Raw genomic sequence first — 25635 nt, 5'->3', positions numbered from 1 at the left:
TGACCTGGCAGAGCAGCAGATGGGGCCCTTGCTACCAGACCTGCACAGAACACCCACAGCTCCATGCCCAAAACAAATGCCAGCCTTCACACACTGCCAGTTTCTTTCAAGGGGAAGGCTTCAGGCTAGCTGAAATTGTTACCACAGCACAGGTGACAAGCCACCCCAAAGGGCATTCCTGTGAAGTCACCTCACACCTGGAATTAGACCAGAGATTTTAATCAGCCAGTAGTCAGACAAGTGAGGCAGAGTAGTCAAGGACACTTGTCTGGGACACTGGACACTTGTGTGCCTTTCCCCAGTTCTGCATGACTCCTGTATGTCCTCTAACCTGACCACAGGCACAGCAGGAGGCACAAACATCCTTCTACAGACACTGTGAGATGTTGTGTACACAGAGGTTTACAAGCAACAAAGCACAAGATACCACCTTTGTTAGGCATTTACTAGCAACTCATGCAGAAATCTTACCTGGAAGATTAGTACCTATTAACTTCCATCAGTAGATTAAACAGTGCCCCAAGGACAGCAAACAAAGGGTAAATGATAAGCAGGAATATGGGAGAACAGGAGCTGCCAGATGCTTATTACCAGTCTATGTTTTAGCCAATGCTTTAGAAGATGCAGGCAAAGAATGGACAGATTCCTGAGAGACCTTCACAGCATGGGATGTAAAATCAGAGAATTGTTTTGGTTGGAAAAAAAAACCTTAAAATATGATCAAATCCAGCCATTGGTCCAATCTGTAACCCAACTGTACTGAGTCCAGAGCCTAACCATGTCCCTAAACAGCACATCTACACAGCTTTTGAACACCCCCAAGGATGGTGATACAACCAGGGGCCTAAGACACAAGGAGAAGGGGATCACATCTACCCAGATGGAATGACAGTGTTAAAGGAAAACCAATGCATGGATTACGATACCTTGCACAACTTGCATCCCCCCAAAAAAAAGTCACTTTGCTCAGTTCAAACCATGCATCACATGGACAGACAGGTAAAATAAAACATTCCCTTGGTCATGACAAGTCAGCAGCAGAGCCAGGAACACAACCTGGACTTCCTCTCTTCCAGGTTCATCTCCTACCTCCCTGCAGGCCCCAGCTTGAGCAAAGGGAACACATGCAGACTGTCTGCTCTGTACCAGCTGAGCACAGAGCTGTCTGAAGTGTATATTACAAAACTGTGGCCCATCCCTTGTCAAAACTGAACAGATTTTATAAAACTGAACCAAGAAAAAAAAACCCAACTCCCTTTGAAAGGGCCACAGTGATTGCCAGTAAAAACGTGTCTGGGCTGTTACTTCATTCATCTCCTCCCTGTGCTCCAGATTTTCACTTTGTTTTTCTAATCAGAGTTCAAATCTGCTTCATGCATCTTGCACACAATGGAGAAGGGAAGTGGCTTCGGGCAAGATGCTTCCCAGCTGCCTGCCTGTGAACTCTGAGTTGAACTCCCCCTAGGAGAACAAGCACGTCAAACGTGCAGGAATGAGGCTTTTACCTTGGAGAAAGGAACCTGACACTGCCTCTCAACCCAGAGCACACATCTAGGGCAGGGTTTGGAGCACAGAACCCCAGATTGCCTTGCACAAAGGACCCACTCTCCACCCTCCTCACAGGGGAAAAGGATAATGGATTAGAAGCACCTGAAGAAAATTACCTGGCTGAACCAAAGAAAAAAACAACACAACAAACAACACACCAAATAACCAAAAACCAACAAAAAAATCCAGGCAGCTCAGTTCAATTTACAACACAGCTTTTTATCAGTTCACTAAGAAGCTGAGCATAAGCCAGGCTTTCATACTATTCCACAGGCCTTCTAATCAATTAATAAAGTCTAGATAGACCATGAAGTTTACCTCAGGAACATCTTTTCCCTGAGGACACAGTATTTGCAGGACACAAGACCACAGACTCCACATAGCTAAGAACCGTGTGTTTATTTGGAAAAGAGACTTATTTTCTACGTTGGAGACCAAGCTCTTCCACCTTCATTCTCTGTTAGCACTGGGGGAAAAAAAAAGATCTCATCTACAGCTCTTAGAAAGATTTGCTAAGCACAGACTGCAGGTGCCTTCCAATTAAGGTAGAGATTCTCCAGTCACTGCTGCTGGTGAGACTGTGACCAAAGAGGGGACCACAACAGCCCAATCTCAGTGATGAAACAGCCGAAGATTGGTGTGAATGAGTGTGATTCCCAGCTCGTTGCAAGCTTCAATCACAACGTCGTCGGCAGCAGAGCCAGAGGGGGCAGCAATGAACTGTACTCCACTCTGAACAAAGACAGAGATAAGTGGAAGGATTAGAGGATGGAAAACAAACGCCCCCCACCCCTGAAAAGCAGTTGACAGCTTCAGTCCTTCATCCACATCCCAGGATACTAAGCTTTGTTGGACAAACAAAGGCTTCCATTGCCCAAAGCCAGTTCCTCATGTGAGCAGTCAGGTCTATCCCCAGCTCAGAAATAAAACTGTTCCTCTGGAAGCAACAGGCCTTGTCTTGATATCCTTAAACAGCTTAATTAACTTTCATCCTCTGTTCATCCCAAATCAACAAACTAAGCAATGGCTGGATAACTATTATCCACGTGAGACCAGTAACTAGGAGAAACATCCTTCCCAGATGTGCTACTCCAGCCAGCAGTGCAGAAGAGAGGCATTCCCTTGGTGCTCCACACAAAATCCCCACAAAAAGCCCAGGCTTTTGGAGTCACCCTGACATACCTGGCCCTGCCATGACCTTACCCTTTTAGCTCTGTCGACATTATCCCTGAAAGGGAAGAAGGCATCAGAGCTGAGGGAGACAGCAGACATCTTGGCAATCCACTGCTTCTTCTCTGCCTCCGTTAACTGCGCGGGCACCTCTTCAAACATCGCCTTCCATTTCACCAGGTCCTCACCCTGCAACCACAAAAAGAACCAGCTCAGCCCCTGTGCAATGGCTCCCAGTTACCCCCTGCCAGGAGCACACAAGGACACCCAGCTCAGCTATGCTTTCTGCTCCCACAGTTCTGCTGCTGGATCTTCAGACCATGGATTTTAAAATCTGGAGCGCTGCTGGGAACACATCACCGCCATCGGCGATTTTCTCATCCTGCTAACTCCTTTCCTTCCCTTCCTCACCCCAGAGCTTGAGGGATATTCCTTCTCTCCCCCACTTTAATTCCGAGATGCTCCACTCAGCCTGCCTGCAGCATGCTGCTCTCTGTGAATGCCAGCACATGCAAACTTGACCTGCTGGATGACTTCACCACCACAAACAGCAGCTTGGTTTATGATTCACCTTCTGAAACACCAACTTGCTCCAGTTCTTATCCCCTTAGACAAGCAACCACTCACAGAAATGATTCATGAGGCCCCCAGTCCAGCTCTTGGCTTTCCATACTTATAAAGGACCAACTGTTTTCTTGTCTCACTGTTGCTTGTTAACAAGGAGGTCAGAGGGATTCTGAGAAGCCAAAATGCCACATAAGCAAGCAGCACAGTGAGAGCTGAAACATCAGCTGTAGTTTTAACCCTTCTTCCTGCTGGGGGGAACTGTCAGCAGCCCACCCAAGCACAGGGCAGGTCCCAGCACCTGGGGCAGTGGGTGCAGCATCAGAGGGGACACTTTAAATGACCATCCTGGGCCCTGGCCTGATCCCCCAGCTCTCTCAGATCATCTGTTACTCACACTCGGGCACAAAGCTCAAGGCAGGCTTTAAGTACCACTCAAAGACCAAATCCTGCAAGTGGACCCATCACCTCTGACTCTGACAGCTTGACAGCCAGCGTGGAGGGTTCCTGGAGAAACCACCTAAGGATATTTCAAGCCATAGTCAAAACACCCAAATCCTGGTATCTGCAGCTCCTTGCTGGCTAGTTACAGACCTTCAGAGGCACTGAGGCAACTTGGTGACTCAGGGGAGTTAAAGGCAGCTCTAACAGGGATCAGTACCTTTATAAAGGCTGGTTACCACTTTTGGAACTGGTCAATCAATCCAGCTCTTGGCTGAGGACTTGGTCCTTTGCAAGGATCTGCCTGAGTCTCCTCAGCATGAAGCCAGAACAGAAACAGCTCAGTAGAGGCAGAAGGTGGCAAGTTTTTAGGTAAGGGCATCATTTTATGCCAGAGTCTGACCAACTCTGAAGTGAAAGGACTTGATTTTTCTGGGACTGGAAGAAAAACTGAGGTGGAGGAGAAAAGACCCAGGTATCAGGAAGCCTTGCCAGGTCCTAGCACGCACTTCTGATGTTTCAAACAGTAGCTTCAGCTTGCTTTCCCAGAAGCTGGACTCACCAGGGAAACGTCTCAGCCAGCCCTTACCTCACCAATGGTCCCAGTGACATACTGATCGATGGCATTGGAGATCTCTGCTCTCTTCACACCTGCCTTGAACTTCATGGAGAGCACACGCGGGTGGTGCCGCAGCCACCAGTTGTTTGCCTTGTCCCCAGCCAGGCGCGTGCAGTGGATCCGGGACTGCTGCCCAGCCCCAATGCCTATGACCTGAAGCACAAGAGATGCAAAGAACAATCATGCCTTGCTGCAGAGAGATCACAATCAGAGCTGCATTCCAGCCAAGCAGTTAGGAAAGACCTCCCACAAATGAGCTGCTCCTCACTGAGGCAGAGAAAGAGCGTAGGTAATTAGGGAGGAAAACCCTGGAAGTACCTACATCCCCAATCCTGTGGTTACAGGGCAGCTCTCTCCAGCTCTGACCTCCACAGCCCCACTGAGCTGACTGTCACTCTGAGGACACTACATTCTCTCATCCTTCTAAATAAACACAGCCACAGCCATCAGAGTCAAGCCATTCACCTTGGGAGAGTGACACAGTTACAGCTTTTGTTCAAGGCAAAACGAAAACCTGTTGGTTGGAGAAACAAATGTGACTGCCAAGAGATGGCAGCCTGCCTGCCTCTTCCTGGAAAAGGCACTGTGCTTAGAGGATGACAGTCTGAGCCTGGGTCACCCAGACACCATCATCTTTCTTGGTGGGCCAGGCATACACAGCTTAAACAGATCAGCTGTGATAAGTGGTGGATTAGAGAGCAGATTGTCTGTCAAGGCAGATTGATAAGGAAGTAAATCCACAGCTCAATCAGGAAGGCTGCCCAGTAGGACCATCACATTGCATCAGTTATCAAGGCCTGGGAGCTACCACCACATTTCCCACTCTGCCAGAGAGTCCAGGATTTCAAAAGTAGCTGCTGCTAACTGTATTTAATAGCACTTGTGCTTGACATGAAACAGACCTGGTGCTTCCAGTGGCAAAATACAAAAGGAGAATTTTTTTTTCCCCTCAAGAAAACTTCCATGGAAACATGCTACTTGCTCAGCTTCCATCTGCTTTTTTCAGAGTGCTTTCTTTGGAGTTTCCCTCAGACACTTTCAATTAACCTCCTCTGTCAATTTTTCTCCATCTACACTACAGATGAAAACATGCAGAGACTCTTTAGTGCCCAGGTAAGTCATCTGTCACAGTTCAAGGCACAATGCAAACAAGCTGTTGTGCCCTGTCTGGGCAAACTCACACAGGAGACAAAGGCTACTCCTAGGTGCTGACACCACTGAAAAAGAAATGTGGCTGGAGAAATCTTGGTTACTGGGTGGTGGCAGAACAACCCCTGCCTCACTGTCCCCTGCAGATAAGGTCTGCCTGCAGTCACAACCAGCAAGTGCACGGGATTAAGCTGAGGTCTCCTGGGCTCCAGCCTGTCTGCTGTCCCTCAGCTTTGCCTCTGCCAGCACAGTGTGGCAGGCACACCAAGGCCAGACCCAGCCACCATGGCTGTCAAACTCAGCTTGATAACTTTTCCCCATGGCTCTCAAAGCTGCGAGTCCTGCTTTACAAAGAGAGCTCCTGCCATTCCAAACCAGAGAGCTGACGGAAAACAAGCCTCTCTCCCATAATTTCCTCCTCCTATGAAGCCACAGCTGAACTGTTCACCACATTGTTCATATGGGGACTGCTCCAGGGACACTCTGTTGAGGCTAGTGGTTCTGGCCAATGCCTCAGAGTTTCCACCTCAGGCTGAAACAGATGGTAAAGCTGTAAGTCAAAGGCTGCCTTCAAAGGAATGAATCATTTGTCTTCTCATTCATCAAGACACAATGACTTCACCTCTTACCAGAACCATAAAACATGCTGCTGGATACTATTCCCCCAAGGAGCAAATTAATGGCTTGGGCTGCTAGCTAATATCTGCTCAGCTGTAACTGAAGTCATCAGTGCTTAATAAAGCCACAAGGACATTAGTATTATCATAAATCCTAAGCAGAGGGAAAGTTTCTCATGGCTTAGTGACACCTTCCTTGCCACAAACACTCCTGATGTTTAACCTCTGTTCTCATGTCCACCCTGTTTAACCTTCAAACTTGCAGGTGACTCTGCAGCTCAAGGAAGCTCCACACCAGGTGTGGGTAATTATATTGTGTCTCCAACAGAGGTTCTTCCTCTTTCCCTGGACAAAGGAGAGGGCTTAAAATTTGTCATACACCAGTAACCATCACTCAGCCCTTCAAAGTGGGCCCAGCAAGGCAGAGCATCTTAGCTGGGGACCCAGATGGCAACTGGGCAGACCACTGGGAGCAGGGGCCAACATACCACAAAACATTCCCAAGTTTCTAAAAAGTGCCATGTTATGTGCCAGAAGTGCAATTAAGTCAAATTAATGACTTGATTTTTGTCAGAAGATGTGACTGAACTTTGGTTCTTATTCAACAACTCTGAAATGGCAGGAACTTTGTACTTGAGTTGAAGTGATGTGTCCTGTAAACTCTTCACAGGCATCCCCTGATCTACAGAGGTATTATCTGCAACACATGGAAGATTTTATTATGACTTAACTGGCAAGAGAATATAAAAGCTGCTTCTCTGAGCCTCCTTCTGATGAGCCCCTACTCCTCTGCCTTTTTCACTTTCTTTTCCTTTTCCTTCTTTCTACACCTCATTTCTCCCTTCCTCAAATGTTGGCTTTCTCTTGTATGAAAATACAGATGAAACCTCAAAACCCTCCACAAAGGAATCCTTCTTCCTCTATTTTCTACACAGAAATGGTGTCTTAATCTCCTTTGAATCACACAGTGCTTCAGCAGAGCCTGTTGTGAGGGCTGAAAGGAGACAATAATACAGGATCAGTAGAAATAAAAACATCACAACAAAAAACCTTGGAGAACTACTTGACCAAAACACTTTGGCTCACACGAGAGCCAAACATTCCCCAAAGCTGGAACACTGTGCAAAAGGACAGTGGATGAGATGGATAATGCCTGGAGGATCCTTGCAAAATGATCCAGGTTGGCCTGGATGAGTGAAAACAAAGCCCAAATATACTGGGAATTATAAAAATCAAACAGAAGACTTAACAGTTGGGAAGAAAAACAAACACTGAAGTTAGTGACAAATGTCTGCACCATTGGTGGGTAACAGGTAAATTAGCAGGTTTGTTTTATCCTGTGGTGCAGAGAATAAGGAAAGGGAATAATTTTAAATTGCTAATTTAAAACATGACAGTATCATTAAATGAAGTGTAAATCAACATGTTACAGCCTGGCTGTGCCATGCCAAAAGTCAGACAAGACATAGTGAAAGTGTTTCTTGCAATTAGTGGCTGCTGGCTTCCTGCAAATTAAGTGACACTCAAGTCCATAAAATCTTCCTCCCACTCCACGCTCTCCTAAGACTTATTAACACAAGCACCAGTTCTGGATGTCTCATACACAAAGAGTTTTGCTACAGGGATGATGTGAGGCTGAAATAACCCCTGGAAAACTAAAAGCAGTGGAACAGAAAGGAAGCTGGACTTCCCAGGCTTGGCTCATATAACTCAAACCAAGTCAGGTCCTGGAAAAGCATTTTGAGTGTAACAGCCTGGAATTTACCTTCCAATTCCTGGTTCTTGATTTGTGCTGGTTTTTGGTTTGCACCCGAATATCACTGTACATATCTGCTGTTATGTCTTGGGAAGGGGTGTGACCAAGTAGTTCTGCACAGCATCACCAAGAAGAATCTGAGCTAATCACTATCTTAATAAGACTGGTTTTCAGTGGACCTTCTTTCCTTCCCCATCCGTACCTCAAGAGCAATGGTCTCAATACTTCACAGCCTCAGGAAGCTTCTAGAGATTTCAGAACCAGAAGGGATCTCCTCTCTGAGCTTCTCCATCCTGAGCTATAGCATGACACATTGCTGCTTTTGCACTTGGTCTCCCAAGGAAGACATGAAGCTTGGATTTGAAGAACTCAGCACAGGTTCACCACCTCCTTGAGTAAGTGATTGTAATGGCTGTTGTCTCTTGCTGTTAAAAATAGTCACTTGCTTCTTAGTGCAGTATCTGAACCTCTGATCTTGGCCTCCCTGTCACATCTACCAGCAAGGCAAGACAATGTCTGTTTGTATTTGATTAAAATAGATGCCTGCAAATATACAAAATCTCACCAAAGCCCAGAGCCCTGTCTGCCCACACTGCTCTGCACTCCTCCCTCAAGCCTTCTTCCTTCCCTATGGTACATGCATTACCACACACAGTTCAGAAACATCTGCAGCACCACGTTAAGTCCAGACCCACAAAAGCAATGGGGAAATTGTTGCTGTAGTAGGGGAAAAGGAGCAAAGATAGTGACACCTTTGCTCTGGGGCTACCAGAACTAACACTCTTGAGCATAGAGAGCCATCTAAAAGCAAGAAAAAAAACCCTATAGCTGAAGAAAAATGCCAGATCTCCAGAGATGTTTTCAAGAACTATACAGCACATGACCCCAGAAAATGCTGTGAGACAGAGATGCAATGTTTTCAGGCTGTAACAACAATCTGACAGATGCAGATGAGCACCAGTGCAAAAGGGACAAGCACTGCAGTTCATTCCCAGTCTGTACCTGTAGGATACACTGCTTGATCCATTTTGCTGATTTATGACTGACCAAAGATCAGGCTGTCTTATTCTTCTGTATATATATTTTTTTAAAATAATCCAGACCAGTGAAAAACCACCATGAAGAGAAGAGAACCAGCTACAGAGCAGCATTATGAGAATGAGCTGCTGGGTAAAACCACAACTTTTAATATATTTACAACAAACTTTGGATAACTGAGTTAAACTGAATACCTAGTGATAAGCTTGGAAATAAGGGATCTTTTTTTTTTTTTAATTCAGTATTTGCATCTCAACTATGCCCCTGATAATGCCCCTGTAAATTCCAACATCCATGATAAACTTCTAAAACAATCAGGGACAACAGGAGACTTCTAATGCCCCAAAAGGGAAAAAGGAAAGCACAACCCATCTATCTTATAGAAAAAAAATAAAATATAATGAAGAACCACTTGGACAGTCAGAATCCAGCTGTGAAAATGACAATAATTTCCTAAGGCTCTGCACAGTCTACAACACATGGACATGTCCTCAAAAGATTACATAAAAGGACAGAGCAGTTAGTAAGAAATTACTCAAGGCCAAACTTGCAAAAGCATGTAAGAGCTTTTCCAACCCTGTCATTGAAGGAACCAGCCCTGTTATTATCATTAAAAAAATGACAGAAAGGTTTTGAAGCAGCTTCTGGGGAAGCAGAGGTTTAGCTGCTGTTCTGAGGGCAGTTTGTCTGTACCTCTTTCATAGCTTCCTGTATATGCTAAATGATTTGAGAGCTGAAGAAAAGCAGTCTGTGAGCAGCCTGGCTGTGAACACACGCTGAGTAGAGCTGCCTGCTGGGGTTACCTGCCCATCCTTGGCGTAGCACACGGAGTTGGACTGGGTGTATTTGACAGCGATGCTGGCGACAATCAGGTCTCGGACGGCAGACTCGGGCAGCTGGAACAAAACCCATGGTCAAAAGGGTCACTCCTAACCACTACGACTGGCCAACTGGCTAGTGAGCTGCAAGCCCCCAAAGCCATCACAGGTATCACAGAGAGGGAAAACAAGATGACTAAAAAGATCCCGTTTTGTTCAATTACCAGCAAATCTCGTTTAGATTAAAAACGGTAAGTGATTTGCTTGGCAGCTCATATCAGAGCTCATGGGGAGAGATTCAGCCTTAGCAGGTTAAGTGGGCTCTACCTCTGCCCCTGAGCCTGCCAAGTCTTCTGTATTTGCTCACTCTCCTCAGCTGTGCTCACAGGCAGAAAGCTAAGCACATGCTTTACTACACACAGGACCATAACAATAACAGCTCCCAATACCTGCATCAAGTATCATTTTCAAGTCTTTTCCATTACAAATTTATGACGATGACATTTTACCCCAATGTCTGAACTTGCTTCTGAGCCTATGACTAATCACAAGCTCATCAACATCTGGTTTTTAATGTGAATTAAGATCAGGGACACAGAAGTAACTGATAACTTTCTGGTGATGTGAACTCTAAATGATAAGCAATACCAGCAAGGCCAGAGTTTACACAAAACACTGTACACAAAAGGGAGAAGTAAACAGCAAGTGAGAATGAGATCACAGTGGATCCCTAGCACATGGTTGTCTCACCATAAGAAATTTCACACAGTAGCTTCTTATTTATAAAAAATACAAATATTTTGGTAGTTGGAGATAAAGGGCAAGGTCCAGCTCCTCTTATTTATGCAATGAATCAAAACAAAGTCAAACTCCCCTGATTTACCTAAGTATATTTGGTCCAGAATGTTTGTTGCATTGTTTTGTTGAAAGCCAGTTAAACCTCATTAAAATATTTCAAGGGCTCTTAAAATAGAACAGTGATGACTTCCTTGATGAAAGCACACCAGGTTCATCCCACCAGTCTTTAAGCTCATTTATCATCTGACACTTACATTTTTGTTCTTTGTAACAATGTTCTTGAACAAGGACTGGTCGATGACCGCGTTGTTCCTCTTCTGCATGAGATGCAGCCCGTAGAGGGTCCGAATCTCATTGTCATCTGGCTCATAATGGGGGTCCATCTAAAAGCCAAAGGACAAGCCAGTAAAACAATTAGAGCAATTCAAAGCCAAGGTCCAGTAACAGCTGAAACACATCATGTACAGAAGCCAAAAGAAATGAACTGTTTATGAAAAGCGATGTCGAATTATCAGAAGTGAGAATTAACCAGAGCAGCAAGTGACAACAGCACAAAGTGACAGACAACAGCACAAAGTGACACTTACAGGGTGAAGAGAGGTAAAGCAGTACAGATATTGATATACAAATGTCCACGTTGTGAGCCACAGAAATCTACAAAGCCTTCTACTCTTCCAAAGAAAGGGAAAAACTTCCACACAAAGAGAGTCTTCTAGTCTTTCACAGAAAGGCAGAAATATTGGGTTGCTTCAGCCATGCCTCAAGGTACAACTCCCAGCCCTTGCTGACATGGAAGAAAACAGCAAACAATTATTTCCAGAGGTGCACTCTCTTGGGGCCCATCTCCAAACAAGCAGACAGCACAGTTAACTTACACCAGTGTAAGGGGTAAGTAAATACAGTGAAATGGAACTGTTCAACTGCATCCAGGTCTACCTATGCTTACTTAGAATGTGGGAAGCCCCAGTTCAGGTCATTGAGACATGAAGTAAACCAGGTTAAGGCCACCAGCCCTAAACAGGAGCACACACACATTTTCTGTGGTTTCCCTAATCCATTTAAATTTGTTCAGATCAACTTTCCTTAGCATATCCCTCTGCAGACAGGCCCTGGAGATACAGGCTTAACCAATACCACCTCATCCTTGCACAGCCAATTGAATTCAGGAGGTCATCAGATGCCAAGACTGTAATTTCATTCCTTCTTGCCTGAAGCTCCTGAACCATCTTCTACAGCTCCCCTGGTAGTAACACTACGACTGCAACTTCAGCTAAGCCTTGGGTTTTCTTTCATGCTGAAGTTCTCTGCTTGTTTGTCTCTCAAAGCCAGGCAGAAACAGAGCCTGCTTGGCTGCTCTGACAACATTATGCAAAGTTAATCACCTTCCCCAAAATCTTGAAGTCCCAAAAATCACTGCAGGAGCTAGGAAGGCAACCTGGCACTGATCTGATCCCACTGTATTCATATTCCTTGATGAGCATCCTGGCTGCAGTAGGTAAAGGCACCTCTCAACCCAGGTCCAAGCTCTGCCTTGCACATCACTGACTGTACTACAAACACCACCTACCCAGACAAGGCTTCCCCCAGGGTCACACTGCATGTACCAAGACTCCCAGCTGGTATCACTGGTCTCTTAAAGAATTCAGGGAGGAAACAAATTCAGCAAAAGAGAGAGGAAAGCTGGCCAAGAGTGGAAAGAGGGCACAGAAATTATTTCTTTGAAGTACTCTTGCTGGTTCATAGATTTAATTACTTTAAAACCACAGTACTTTAAATGCCAAGGAAGGTATTATAAAAATACTTCCCTCTAGCACTATAGGCTAAACATGATCACAACACTGCTGGTGGAATTCCAGCTCATACAGGAACCCCCAAAAACCCAGAGGAAATACTTTCATGCAATGGAGTGGGGAGGTCTAGATCAGCCCCCTCAGCCATTTGGACACAAGCTTCTGTGAAAAGCAGGTACAGGAAAAGCAATAGAGGGGTAGTGTGAAGGAGAACTACAAACCTGAAGGACACAGTAACCACCATTCTTCTTTTTGGCAAGGATTTTGAGAGCTTCTTCCTCGTAGCCAGGAGCTACCACACCATCAGATACCTGCAACACACAGATTTCAGCTCCCAAGTGAAAGAAAATGAGGCTAAGACTGAAAGCTCCAGCTGCCACTTCCAGAAAGGCACTGAAGACACACCTCTTGGGTCAATATGTAGCATACAATGACAAAGCCACTATCACTATATTGGTTTCAGTCCTAGAAACAGGAAAACATCAGAGCACTACAAGCCTTTGGGCAGGAGTTACCAAAAAATACCCCAGCACCACTTTTAAACAGAATGGAATAACTACTCTCCCTCCCCAGGGGGCAACAGTGTGTGCAGGACATCCCCACTTCTAAGAGTAAACTTTGTTTAAAAAAAAAATTTTAAAAAATCCCTATTTTAACAGTGACAGTCCTGAGGAGATAAAAATATTGGCACAAAAGCTGCTAAGATCACTGACAAGAAGAGTTTAAATACATCAGTGCCATAGAGTGAAATACAACTTTCACATTCTTACCCTGTAACACAGGTGGTTTGTTATGGGCATTTTTGGGGGGTTTTTGTTTGCTTAGTTGATTGATTGTTTTTTTTAAGTAACAGCATACCAAATGCTCTTCTCACAAACCCATCAGACATGTTCTTACTTGTCTGAGAAGAAGCCCTTTGCATCATGCCTTCTTCTTCTCAAAGAAATCATAAGCAACACGGAACAGGATGAATGTGTTTGGTGAAGCATTAACCCCCAGTTGGTTAACTCTGTATTTAAACCAATGACTTGTGCAATGGACTCAGTTGCAGAGCTAATGTTGAATCCAGCAAAGTGAAAAGCAGAGCCTGGAGAGTGGCTGAGCCTACACAACTTGTATCAACTGGCAGGTAACAATCTACACCCAGGTTCCTGCTTGGCCAAGTGACACTCCTCCGTTGTTCCAACTACAGCCAACCTGGTAATTGTGACAGTGTAATCAAGGTCCATTTCCAGATGCCTATCTGGGGGCAGAGGTTTGCAATCACCTCTTGGAAAGCAGCACTTTAAGCACTGCTATTTCACAGGCTCTCCCACACAGCCAGGCTTTAACTGGCAGGAGGAAAAATGCATCAGAAGATGGGTATAAATTCTGCACTCCAGACACTGAATTGCACCAGCAGAGCAATAAACAGTCTTTAGTAAAACGGTTCAAATTCAAACAGAATGGCTGTTAAAAACCAGTGACTCCCATCTGGTGTGATTCTCCTTTTTAGACTTGAGTGTTTTACTGCTGTTTTACTAACCTCTCTGGAAATGATCTTGGCAGTAGCAACATCACAGATATCAGACAGGGCAATGAAGTCCCCAAAAGAAGACATCCGATCAGCACCTGCAAAACCACATTTTTAGAAACTCATCTAACTACAGCATAATACAAAGAAAAGCCTTTTCTCCTGCCATCCAGTCAATATTCATGAGAGCTTACAATCCCACAGCAAAAAAAACCCAAAACAAACAAAAAACAACCCAACAAAAAACCAGGCCATTTAAGAGCACCAAGGATGAAAAATCCTACCTCAAACACATGCACCTTTAAGTATTCCCATAGTTCAGATACTCTTCTTTCTTCACTGCATTTGTCAAAGCTCTAACTCTGCAATGACTAGCTCCCTTACCCCAAGCTGCTCTGCTGTAGCCTTGGTGGCAAGAGGACAAGGAGAGGCAAAGATCATAAAGAAAGATTCTTAGATGGGATACAGGTGGGGAAAAAAAGGAAAGCTTTTAGATGCCTGTGGTCTCATCTGGCTTTTCCAGCAAGAAAGCAGATCCAGAAATGTAGCTAAGAGCAATTTTTACAATTATTATTTTTTCAAAAGAAATATTATCTATATTTAATGGCATAGCTAACATGGGGAACAAATGGCACTCAGCTCCCATCAAGAACACTCCACTACTTAGCAAGGTCAATTCTTCTCTCCCTGTCACTCTCAAGGTTTGCTTTTCTACCAATCATGCAATGGTTTTCTGAGGGCAGTGTTCAAAGATGGTCCCTTTTAAAGTGGTGAAAAATGAATGCAAGCCAATGTGACCCTTATCAAGTTTGCTTTCTGTATTCTGAGCAGATTTTCTAGGAATGTCATAGAAGAGAAAGAGCAAAATATCTCAGCGAAGCCAATGAAGCTATTTTTATTTACTTTTTTCAATCTTTTTTTATGAGCTCTGAAGTTCAAGAGCATTAAAAAACCATCCAGCAGGCAGAAACATTTCTGCTTAAGTACCCCTGAGCACCCCTTACACAGTGGAAGGATGAGTGTGCTGTCAGCACAGCTACTTGCTTATCCATCTTTTGGCCAAAACCCCACAGATGTGTGCATGTATGAATATACACATTTAAATAAAAAGGCTCTACAGGTCTTCTGTATACACCAAGAAACAGAATCCAACATGGTTCTAGCCTCTTTTAAACAACATGCAAGGTCTGCTCACTTGGAGAGCAATTTTTGATAGGCAGTCAGTTAATTTAGTCAGATCCTTATGGAGAAAGACCACATGGAGGAGGAGCACACTGCAACAGGCAGAGCCTGTGAGGGGCTATGCATGCTGCTCCTCAAAGGCTGCTCATTATCCAACCCAAACCATCCCATGATTCGATGGTTAAGCTCAGCTCTTTGGTCGTGCTGGTTTAGTCCTGGGCTTCTCACCTCTGCTCCGTGCATAGGCAGAGGCTAAGGGCGTTAAGGTCTTGTGGAAGTCATGCACCATGCAGACTTGGGCCTCCTCCTCGCTGAGAGGTATTCCAACAGCAGCACCTAGTGGGAAACACAAGCCAGGGCACTCCAACCACAGCCTCTCGCTGGTCCCTGCCCCAGGACCTCCCCCGATTGCCAGGGGAAGGGACACTTGAGGAACCACTGACAGGGCCTGCTGAAAGTTGGAGTCTGCTCAAAGAGCAAAGCGTGGCAAGGAGGAGCCACCCTACCTGCAGGACTGACGTGTTTGAAGGAGGCTGCAGCAGGAATGCCTAGTGCCTGCTTGAGCTCCTTCACCAGCTGCCAGGCATTGAGGGCATCACACAGGTTGATGAACCCTGGAGAACCATTCACCACTGCAAACAAAGCACACAAATAGACACCTTGAAGCAGAGGAGCACCCAGCCCCACCCAGAGTCTGGAGAGCAAGCAGAAGAGCTATCTCCCACCAGTAACGGAAATCACTACAGCTCCTCTTGCTAAATGACCCTGGCTCCTCAGGGACCAGAAAAGCTTCAGCAACTTGTGAGGAACACACAGCTTGAAACTCAGGAGATGCAAATCGAATTCTCTTCCCTACTGCTGCTGATATGACCTTGGAGCACAGCCCAATGCACTTTCCCTCTCGTGAAAGGGGAACAAAACCAGAGCAGTCTCTCTTATGTTCTCTGCTTTATTCAGCTGGCAGCCATTTGGAGCAAGGACCTTCTCTTTCTGAGGGAGCCTACCAGAGCTTTTGACCAAGATGCACAGGCAGTGCTGTCAGGAAAGAATAGAAAAAGCACATTTCCCTGCTCCCTAGCAGGTACATTTCTGCACAAATTTAGTGAATAAATTAGTGACTAGGGCTCTGATTCAGTAAGTACTCTGGCACTAGCCAAACTCTAAGCACATGTTGTCTCTACCTGGTGGCAGCAGAACCACTCAGAGCCATGAAATGTAGGGCAAGCTTTTAGCAAAATGCCTTATCTGGTCCTTTCATCAGAAATCCATGCCAAGGTCATTCAAAAGTCTGCTCTGAAAACCTTTTGTGCTGGCCCTGCAAGAAGAACTGCTCGTCCTGAAAGGGCAGCACTGGGAGCACTTCAGGAGATAAGAGAAGATCATCTCAGCAATAGTCCAGGGCCAGAAGAAGTGAACACAGTGCTGTTCTGCTGCCATATTGGGAGGCAGACTTGCAAGCAAATCAACTCCCAGTGCAGACATGGAAAAGCTTCCTAGGAGATCCCAGAACTGAAGGAAGGGAATTCTGCAACACAAAGCTTCACTGTCTGTTCAGCAGGACAATGCCTGCACACAAGGCAGAGCTGCTTTCCACCAGCATTAACAGCAGTCTCAAGAACAAGAGCAGTCAGACTTTATCCTCTCCAGAACAGGCACTTCCCTCACTGCAGCAATGCTGTGCTGAGTGTCACACCCTGTCAAAGGGCCAGGACACCAGACCTGTCCCAAACTCTTGCAAGTGAGAGTAGAAACCCTTCCCTCTGCCACCATTAGTGGAAGCAGCATTCTAGAAAACCAAGGTAATAAACCTCTGCTCAAAACCATTAAAGAAATTTAAAATAGAACAAAACCCATTCAAACATAGAGAAGACCAGCTTGATCTCCAGACAAGATTAAGTGGTGATACAAAAAGACTGGGAAGATACTAAAGAAGGAACATGGAAAGGAGAAAAGCACCTTAAAGGGAAAACACTTCCTACTGCATGATCTGGTATCAAGCAGAAGTTGCACCACATAAATGTGCCTGAAGTGCCTTCAGTGTAGACACACAATCTTAAACCAACAGAGAACATGGAACAGTGAGTCTTGTGGGGGTGAGCAGACAAGCTTTTCTGTCTCGCACAGCTCAATCTTCTCATTGCAAAGCTACTGCCACTCAGTAACAAAGCAGTTTTTAAGGCACTGCTGGGCATCCCTTGAAATAAAGTCCAGATGGAGTTTTTAAGTTTTAAAGACAGATGGTACACATGTCCAACCACCTCCCTAGCTATCCCAGGGCTCCCTTTTGACCAGCACAGCCTAGAACTCACCTGTCATGGGAAGTTTGGATCTTGTTGTGTAGAGCTGTGCAGGACTCTGGTGGGGATTCATGCCGTACCTCAGGGGCAGCTGGGACACCCCCTTGCTGTACTCTTTCCTAAAGTAGTCAGAGATGGCTGCATCATACTGAGCAGTGTGGGTGAAAGCCTGGGGACAGAACAGGAGACACCTGTCAACTTGCAAGCACCAACTCACAAAGGATTTGGTGTTTAAAGAGGCAAATGAATGAAAGACCAAGGGCCCTTCGCTGCAAGCAAACACAACCAACCTTCAGTGCAAGGTGACGCCGGGTTTCCATGGAGGTGTCTTTGTCCCTTGATGTCCCCATCTCTTTAGCTACTGCAGAGTAGTCTGCAGGGTCACACACGACTGTCACACGAGCATGGTTCTTGGCAGCTGCCCGCAGCAAGGCAACTCCTCCTGCAAGAGAAGGATGCAGGCATGAAGCACTTCCCTTCTGGACACAGCACGGAGCCACATCTGAGGCCAAGAGGGATGTGCCCTAATCAACCCTTTGTGCCAGATGAATGTGCCCACTCTCTCCAATAAGGAGAGGTGAATGCAAGAGTGGCTGGTCTTCAAAAAGCAGAAGGCTAGTGAGTTTGACTCAATCCACTGGTGAAGGTGCACAGTGACTGGCCTTTGCAGATACAGGTAGAGCTGCAGGGGCAAAAGACTGACTTCTACACCGCCAAGCAACTGAGGTTCCTCCATCGCTCTGCAAATATTAATGAACCCTGCCCAGGTCCTCTGTGAAGGTAAAATGCCATGCTTCTCCCTCAAATCTGACTCTGTACAGCTATTACAACACTCTGAATCACACAAGATTCTAGGCTGTGGCAAAGGACAAGCAGAGGCTGGCACTGCAACACGCCGAGCGAGCGCCACTCCATAAAACATTTAATAGAAGGCTCTGCTGGGCGTCGTTTGGACTAAACTGCTGCAAGAAAATTCAATCCCAATTCATCCTTATGGCTCAAAACTGCCAGTACTGCTCATAAGCTGCCAAGCAGAGATGCTGCAGTGAAGGAATGGGAAGCCTTTTGGGTAAATAACTAGCAAGAAAAGCAAAACTTCTGATGATACAGGTGTCTGTGCTTCCAAACTCAGGTACTGCCTGCTCTCCCACATACGCAGAGCAGGAGAGGTGTAGCTTTCCTTTTAACAAATTCCTGTAGTGAAGTTTTTTGGCAACTCCCAGAACACTTTCAGTGGTTCAGCTTTTTCTCTCCAAACCTCACAGGCTTTTTATTTTTATTACTCTGTCAGAGGCTGCGAAGATTATTCATCTGCTCTCAGCTGGAAGCAGGTTCTGCCTGGCCTTTCCTAGCACAGCCTTTACAGTACATCAGGCTTTTTCCTTTGGGCAGTGCATGACTTGCCCACCTATGGTATGGCTTGCCAGCCTGTCACAACAGCCACTTTTAATTGTTGGACTGCTTAAAAGTAATGAGGTTTACCCCACTATGCTTTCAGTCTGCCCCTTGCAAACCTTGCACTCCTTAAAACACTTCCTTTATCAGTGTGCGAGACCACCCAACAAATAGAAATGACCTGAGACCACTTGAGGGACCAGAAGCACCTGGAGAACAGATTTGCTCTCCCTTTAACTTACCAATATCAATCTTCTCTACTGCCTCTTGTACAGTCACACCTGGAGAAGACACGGTCTTCACAAAGGGGTAGAGGTTGCACACCACGACTCTGAGAATTGAGGGGGGAAACAAGGTTACTCAGTCAGAAATAAACAGACCAAATGGGGCTTGAAATGTGCAGGTACTACCAGTGTCTTTCTGGCCTTGTCTCTCAGATCAGGAGCCAATACTAAATCCTAGAGCCAAGGCTTCCTTCACAACACTGAAGAGTTAAGTGGTGTTCAGCCAAAGGCCAAGGGATGTTGCAAGTGTGAAACAGCACAGGCATTATACACTGTAACTGCACCCCGTGCGTTAAACAATGTTACAGAGGACAGAGCTACAGTTTGGAGAAGTTACATAAAAGGAGGAGTTTCTTTAAAATACAATGTTTAGTGAGTCTGGTGTGCAAGGTGAGCCATTTCAAAGCACTTCAAGTGGGCTCTGACAAGACAGTAAGTACACAGAGCAAGGCCCGTTGCAAACAAAGCATAAACAGTCTCATTTTCCACCACTTTCTCAAGAGCAGAAAATGACTTACATACCAACTTCAGGACTTTCAAAATACAAACTGCATATTAAAGCAGTATGGTTTTCAGAACCCTTGTGTCTCTGATTTTCCCATGACACCCTTTTATTGCCTGTTCTGTTTCTAATACTCTCCCCTCTACCCTTTCACACTCCTGACCTGTTGCAAACCATCAGGAATCTGTGGACTTCTACATTACTAAAAGCTTTCATCTGTGGAAATCTAGATAATCAATATCAAGGCTTCCCAGCTGGGCTTGGGTATGTAAATTTTATGCAGCTATGCAAAGACCCTCCTCCCAAGCATCAGCTCCTTCTGCTTTATGTGAGACAACCCAAATCTAAATTACTACTCTGGATTCATGAGCACTGTAAGTCACTGCTGCAAAGGCCTGTTCCTCCCCCTGCAATTCAGCAGATCCTGGTTTAATATGCAGCATACCCTGAAAAGCCATCACTGCTGAGCCATCTATGAGGCTCCATGTGGTTTTAAATTTCAGGTTTTCAAATCCAGCCTGGAAATCCATCCATCCTAGGCACATCAGTTTTTTAAAGTAATTTTAAAAGCTAAGATGCATTCTGGCCCAGTCACCTCAGTTAAACTCTACCTGCCATCCTGGCTATACCTACAATTTAGTATGTTCAATTCAGCCACTCACTTCTAAACCAGGAGCTACTCACAGCCATAGAACTGGTCACTCACAATCACTAGTTAGATACTAAAACAAATCAGTTAAACATGGTCTTTAACTGCCCCGTGTGAGTGTACTGAGTAAATGGATTCTAACAAAAACCAAACCAAATCTTTGGTGCATGTTGGTGCACAAACTGTGTAACTTTAAGCTCTGGCTGTAGCTCACTTGCTCTCATGATGCCCTCAGAAAGTAAGCTGTCTGTCTGTACTCTTTATTTGCACTGAAACTCAGTAAACATTATGCAAATACCAAAGGGTATGTTTACTAAGCAAGTATTTCAAAATTAGGAACCATCATCTGATCAGACACCGAGAGCCAAGTTGAGGGTGTAATGCAGTCCCATATTGACTGAGTGTAAAGGGTCAAAATTCCCAGATAACCAGAAGACAATAAAACCTTTTGACTCCCATGGAAAACACAATGTAACTTTCTTGGTTTAGTTTTCTCTTACTACAAGTGATGAAGATGTATCTGTAGAAAAAACTCTGTATTTTTAAAAACATAGTATCCCCTGACAGGGAAAAGGAAGGAGACTGCAGATCTTATGGTGTGCAGATGTTACAATCCTCACTGCTCCCATTCACTGCTGTCAACTGGTCTCTAATGTTCACTTTTCATTACTGATGAACTCCCAACATTTACCTTACAAGGCTGAAATCCTGTTTGTTCATGTCAGCATTATCCTCTGGAATATTGCGAGCCAAGATGCCTGGTTACAAACAACAGTACATCTTTAGTAAAAAAAAAAAAAAAATGAACTAAATTATCAGCTAACATTTTTTTAATTCATCATCTTTCTTCAGACTGTGCTTTTCCTCAGAGACTTGCAGCCATCATCTTCCCAATTCTTGTTCAGACAAGAGTCCTCAGCCACTGCTCTACCCTATTCCATTTTACTGACTCCTTGCCTGTTAAGATTCCGTACTAACAATTTTTTTTTTCCCTCCTGTGCTAAATCCTAGAGCATTCCAAGTGCTGAACACCAACCTCAAACAACTTATTTACAAGCATTCAGTTGGTACCTTTAAAACACTCTTCCCTTCTTATGCTGCTAGAGCAGATCTGTTCTCATTACCTAGTTCTTCCACACAATCTTGAAAAAAGACATCTGCCAACTTCCCACCCTGACTGCCCATGGATTCCTCTTTCAGACTTGAAAATATGTTATCAGAAACATACCAGCATGGACTGCAGGATGAAGGGTTTTCACACGTCCACCTAACATCTCAGGGAATCCTGTCAGGTCTGAAACATCTCTGCATAACAAGAAAACACAGCATGATAATACATGTGCCCTACTGACGTAATCTATAGGTCAAATGTTTATTATCCCCATCAGGGCAGTAATTGAGATCTACTGAAAATGTTGGGGTTTTTTTGGAAGGAGATAAATTTATTTTGGTCCACCTATTAAAAAAAACCCAACCAACACACACAGAACAACACCACACACCACCTTCCCCTCAGTGACAGGAGAAAACACATGCATGATTCCTGTCATCTTCAGCACCCTGTATCTCAGTAAGAACACAACATATGGTGTATTACTAAACTGCTAGGAAAAACCTCTGTTGACTGACAGACTGGGGTGCATCCTTCTTACAGAAGCCTGGGAAGCAGTTCTGAGATGAGGCATTCTACCTAAGGATAGATCTGACTGCTTTTGTTATGGTTGGCATCTGTCAACTAGTTAACAATGCTGCTTAGGTAAAGAAAGATCAGTAGAAACAACTAAGTTGTTGACTCAGTGCTCTCACTCTTCACAGGATGTTGATCTATACCTTAAACAAAAGCTACACCTGACAGAATACAGAAAGGACACTGCTTTCTACAAAGTGACATAAATAAATAAATAAATTTCACTAGTAAAACCTGCTGCACCAAAGAAGAAACAACTGCTTTTCTCATAAAAGGTACAAAGTTCATGGGTCACACTCAACTAAACAGTATGGCTGTTTCTTGGATGCACCAAAAAAACCCCAACAATAAGCAAATCCCAAGTCAACATGGTCTATAGAGAGAATGGGAGATCATCCTCAAAAGAACCAATACCTCAATATTCATCTTCCCAGCTCAGCCAGAACATTATTTGGAGTTTCACCACTCCCTGTGACTGCTTATGATGGCAAAGGAACAATAAACCAGAGCAGGAAGGGGAAATGTGGCCACACTTTGCTTCAGGTTTCACTGATAGCACAGCCAAGCAAAGAGGTTGGAGAGACATGACTGAGCACCAGGTAACAGCAAGGACAGGGAGCTCTGGAGGCAGTTGATGTTCATGCTGATACATCCCAAGAGCCTATCACTGGAAGCAAAAGAGGAGTCACAGTCACCTGTCCTGCCAGATAATCAATAAATTCTTAACCACTGTACTTAAAACTGTATTTATTGGGCCACAGCTCCTTGTTTTGTTGTTTTTTTTAATCACAGCACCCGAAGAAACAAAACCAAATTTCCCCAGAATCATGGGTGAATACAGACAGTGACTGCACGTGGCCCCTTCTCAAACAGCAGATGCACAGCACTTGAAGCCTGCCTGGAAAAGCTGAGCATCACGCTGGAAAAACCATTTGTGACAAATTACTTCCACCAGGCTTCAATCTGTTCCTCACATGTCACCTTTCCTGTCCCAGGAGCAAAGATCAGCTTTCACCTAGCTGTGAAGTGCAGCACTAGGGTCAGATTATTAATTTCACAGCAGCTCATTGTCCTACAGGAGGAAAAAAAAAAAAAAAAGGAAAGCTGGCTGGGAGCAGACAAGGCTTCATCTCTGACACAAGGCTCCTGACATCTCTGTGTGTGCTGACCTGCAGAGCAACACCCTTTGGCCTCAGTCAACTACCTTCAGGCCAAGAAGGTTCTGAAGCTTGCCCTGAGGCTCTTGGGGTGGGTTTTTCTTTAGAAGGGAAGACTTTCAGACCAGTTTTCAAGCACTCTTTTTTTTTTTTTGCTGACAGAGAAAACAATGGAAGCAACCTCAGGACCCAAACGAGCATTTTTTTGGCAGATGTTCAGGAAAAGCGTCTGTACCTGACAGGCAAGCCAGCATCTCTCAGGGATTTGGCTGTTCCTCCAGAGGCAATTAAACCCAGGCCGAGAGCATTCAGGCTCTTGGCAAATTCCACCAGGTTGGTCTTGTCGGAGACGCTGAGCAAAGCTGAGGGGGGGGGGTGGGAAGAAGAGCACAACACATTCCGGCTTTAAAAGAGAAGAAGAGAAGAGGGGCACACCAGGACGAAGGGGCCTGGAGGCCTTTTTATAAGTTCTGCCACTGCAGGAGGAGGCAGGGAAGGGGCAGCGAGCTGAGCGCGGGTGCCTCGGGCTTCCCCACCCTCCTGAGGGGAGGGACGCGCCCTCAGGCCCCCGCAGGCGGGAACGGCCTCTCGCCGCCTTTCCCCGCTCTGCTCTTCCCTTTTCCCCGGGAAGTTTAAACCTCCAGCTCCCGGGGCAGAAGGAGGAGGAGGAGGAGAAGAAGCAGCACCCACCACCCAGCCAGCCGGAGCGGGCCGGCCCGGGCGCGGCGGGAAGCGGGAGCGGGCCCGGCGGCCATGTCAGCCTCTCCTCCCTCCCGCTTCTCCCCGAGTCCCTCCATCACCCCAGCCCGCCGTGAGGGGGGGAAAATCTCCCGGCCCCGCGTTACCGAGCTGCTGCCGGCTGGCCATGGCTGGTCGGAGGGTGCGGGGAGGCAGGGGAGCCTTCCAGGGAAGAAGAAGAAGAAGGAGGAGGAGGAGGAGGGAAGAGCAGCCGCGGCCCGGCGGGATTTGGCTGCGCGGGGGCGGGAGCCTGAGGGGCCGGGCCGGGCGGGGCGGGGCGGGGACAGGCCCTTGTTGGGGGGAGGCGGTGAAAGGGTGAGTTTTGGGGCTGGATTTCATCAGGAAAGCCGGCTTTCCCCCGGTGGGAGAGGAGGCGGAAGGCGGTGCCACCGGGGGGCAGTTTAGTGGTTTGTCCCTCGGGAGCTGCGCGGCGGGGCCGGGCCCCTCCGGCAGCGCCCACCGTCCGTCCCCCCCCCCCAGGCTCCGTCTGCCAAGTCTGAGGTAAAACACCGAGCCTGTGAATAGCAGAGCGATGCTTTTCTTCCCCCCTCCCTTCCCCCCTTTTTCATTTATTTATTTTTACTTTTTTTTTTTTCCTCCGTCACGGGGATTCACAACGAGAGCCTTTTTTTTTTGTCCCCCTACCCAGGCCTGAAGATTCTCCTCAAGCTCCTCTGGAAAGGAGTTCTCCTTCTTTTCGTTCCAGCTCGTGGTTGGCAGAACAGGTGGTTCCGAACATCTCCGGCCAGAATTCCTGCTGTCCCCCCTTGGACAGGCTGCAGGACAGGAGCTCTGCAGTTCTTTTTTCCTTTGCAGCACAACCTTTCTGTTGCTGGAGCGTGCAAGTCTGGAGTGGCCAGCAGGTAGCACGGCCAACGTTTTGCAGGGATCAGGTCCAGCAAGCTGGGAGCTGGTTGCCTTCGTGTAAAATGCAGGTCCCTGACTTGTCATGATACGTCGGGGGGGGGGGGTCCAAACCTGGTTGTGTGGGCTTTGAATCAGCAACAAAGCCAGCCTGGGTTAAGCCCCTGAGACATCCCCACCTGCTTCTCCCGTGTTTTCATCGCCCATCGAGGTGTTCCCTGTGCTCCTGCAGCTCCTGGAACAGGCTGACTGCATTAATCTCCCCACTTTCATTAAAAAAAATAAGAACAAATACATTAAAGTGTCTGTGTCTTGCAGACAGAAAGCTGGGAAGTGCAAAGCAGGTGCGACAGGAAGGCCCAGAAACTTGGCTGGTTTGATTTGTGAATCCCTGGGACTGTCTGTGTAAGAAAGAGTCAAGCAAGAAATACTAAACACAGTAAATAAACCCAGTCTATGTATTGCTCTTAGTAGCAGCTAGTGACAAGCAGCAATAAATTACTCCTCAAACGTGTGGCTGGGGCTAAACGAAAATATACTGCTAAGTGGTACATGAGCACTGTCATGAAACACACCCCTCTGAGAGAATAAAAGTTGTGCGAGGAGTACAGATCGGTACAGCCGAGGTGGGCTTTGGGGATGATTAATGCAGGTAGAGGTGAAAAATTCCACAGACCCCTGCATATTTATCCCACGTTGGAGAGCAATTGTGTATTCCGGAGCAGCTCCTGAGGAGCTGAGGAGCAGGACAAGGGCTGTTTGTGAAAGCAGGGTGTTTTGTGGTGCTGCAGAGGCTGTGTGCCAGAGGGTGGCTGTGGCTGCCTGTGCACAGGACAAGGCCACTTGCTGCTTCCAGTCAAACAGTGGGAGGGGTGTTATCAGCATAAATAGTGGCTTTTTGCTTTTTTTGGCTCGTCCAGGGGTTTGTTGTCCCTTGGCTTGTGAGATGAAGCTTCTGTTTACAGGGGGACTCACGTGGCAGGAGGGTGGTTTGGGTTTGCCCCGTGTCCTCTCTTGGATTGGTGTCTGAAAAGGGGCGTTCTGGCTGTGTGCTAGAGG

The 25635-nt window shown here is 46.1% G+C and overlaps 2 protein-coding genes across 2 annotated transcripts in view; one reads left to right on the top strand and one right to left on the bottom strand.

Moving 5' to 3' along the window:
* Positions 1-1928: 1928 nt before the first annotated feature.
* Positions 1929-23937, bottom strand: ATIC (5-aminoimidazole-4-carboxamide ribonucleotide formyltransferase/IMP cyclohydrolase). The gene is made up of 16 exons (XM_051622916.1): positions 23820-23937; positions 23210-23336; positions 21359-21435; positions 20822-20888; positions 18938-19026; positions 17591-17742; positions 17313-17469; positions 15510-15635; positions 15232-15339; positions 13834-13919; positions 12530-12619; positions 10773-10901; positions 9706-9798; positions 4313-4495; positions 2752-2907; positions 1929-2280 (listed from the first exon to the last, which is right to left on the bottom strand). The coding sequence occupies exons 1-16, from the start codon at positions 23839-23841 to the stop codon at positions 2161-2163; spliced, it is 1782 nt and encodes a 593-aa protein (XP_051478876.1). The 5' UTR covers positions 23842-23937; the 3' UTR covers positions 1929-2160.
* ABCA12 (ATP binding cassette subfamily A member 12) overlaps positions 23840-25635 on the top strand; it is a 113862-nt gene continuing 112066 nt past the window's right edge. Inside the window, 1 exon segment of the mRNA XM_051624176.1 lies at positions 23840-23854. Within this exon segment, the coding sequence (XP_051480136.1) occupies positions 23840-23854 (15 nt within the window).

The sequence above is a fragment of the Apus apus genome, chromosome 6 (assembly GCF_020740795.1).
Source record: "Apus apus isolate bApuApu2 chromosome 6, bApuApu2.pri.cur, whole genome shotgun sequence".
NCBI lineage: Eukaryota > Metazoa > Chordata > Aves > Apodiformes > Apodidae > Apus > Apus apus.
Note: the sequence above shows the minus strand (reverse complement) of the source record. Positions and strands in the feature narration are given on the sequence as shown.

Bases quoted from the DNA above. Each gene is read 5' to 3' on its own strand.
- ATIC (XM_051622916.1), bottom strand. From the start codon at position 23,841: ATGGCCAGCCGGCAGCAGCTCG. The intron at 9,799-10,772 runs GTAAGTGTCAGA...GTTTTGTTCCAG, and splicing joins TTGTTACAAAGAACAAAAAT to CTGCCCGAGTCTGCCGTCCG. The intron at 4,496-9,705 runs GTAACCCCAGCA...CTTGTGCTTCAG, and splicing joins GCTACGCCAAGGATGGGCAG to GTCATAGGCATTGGGGCTGG.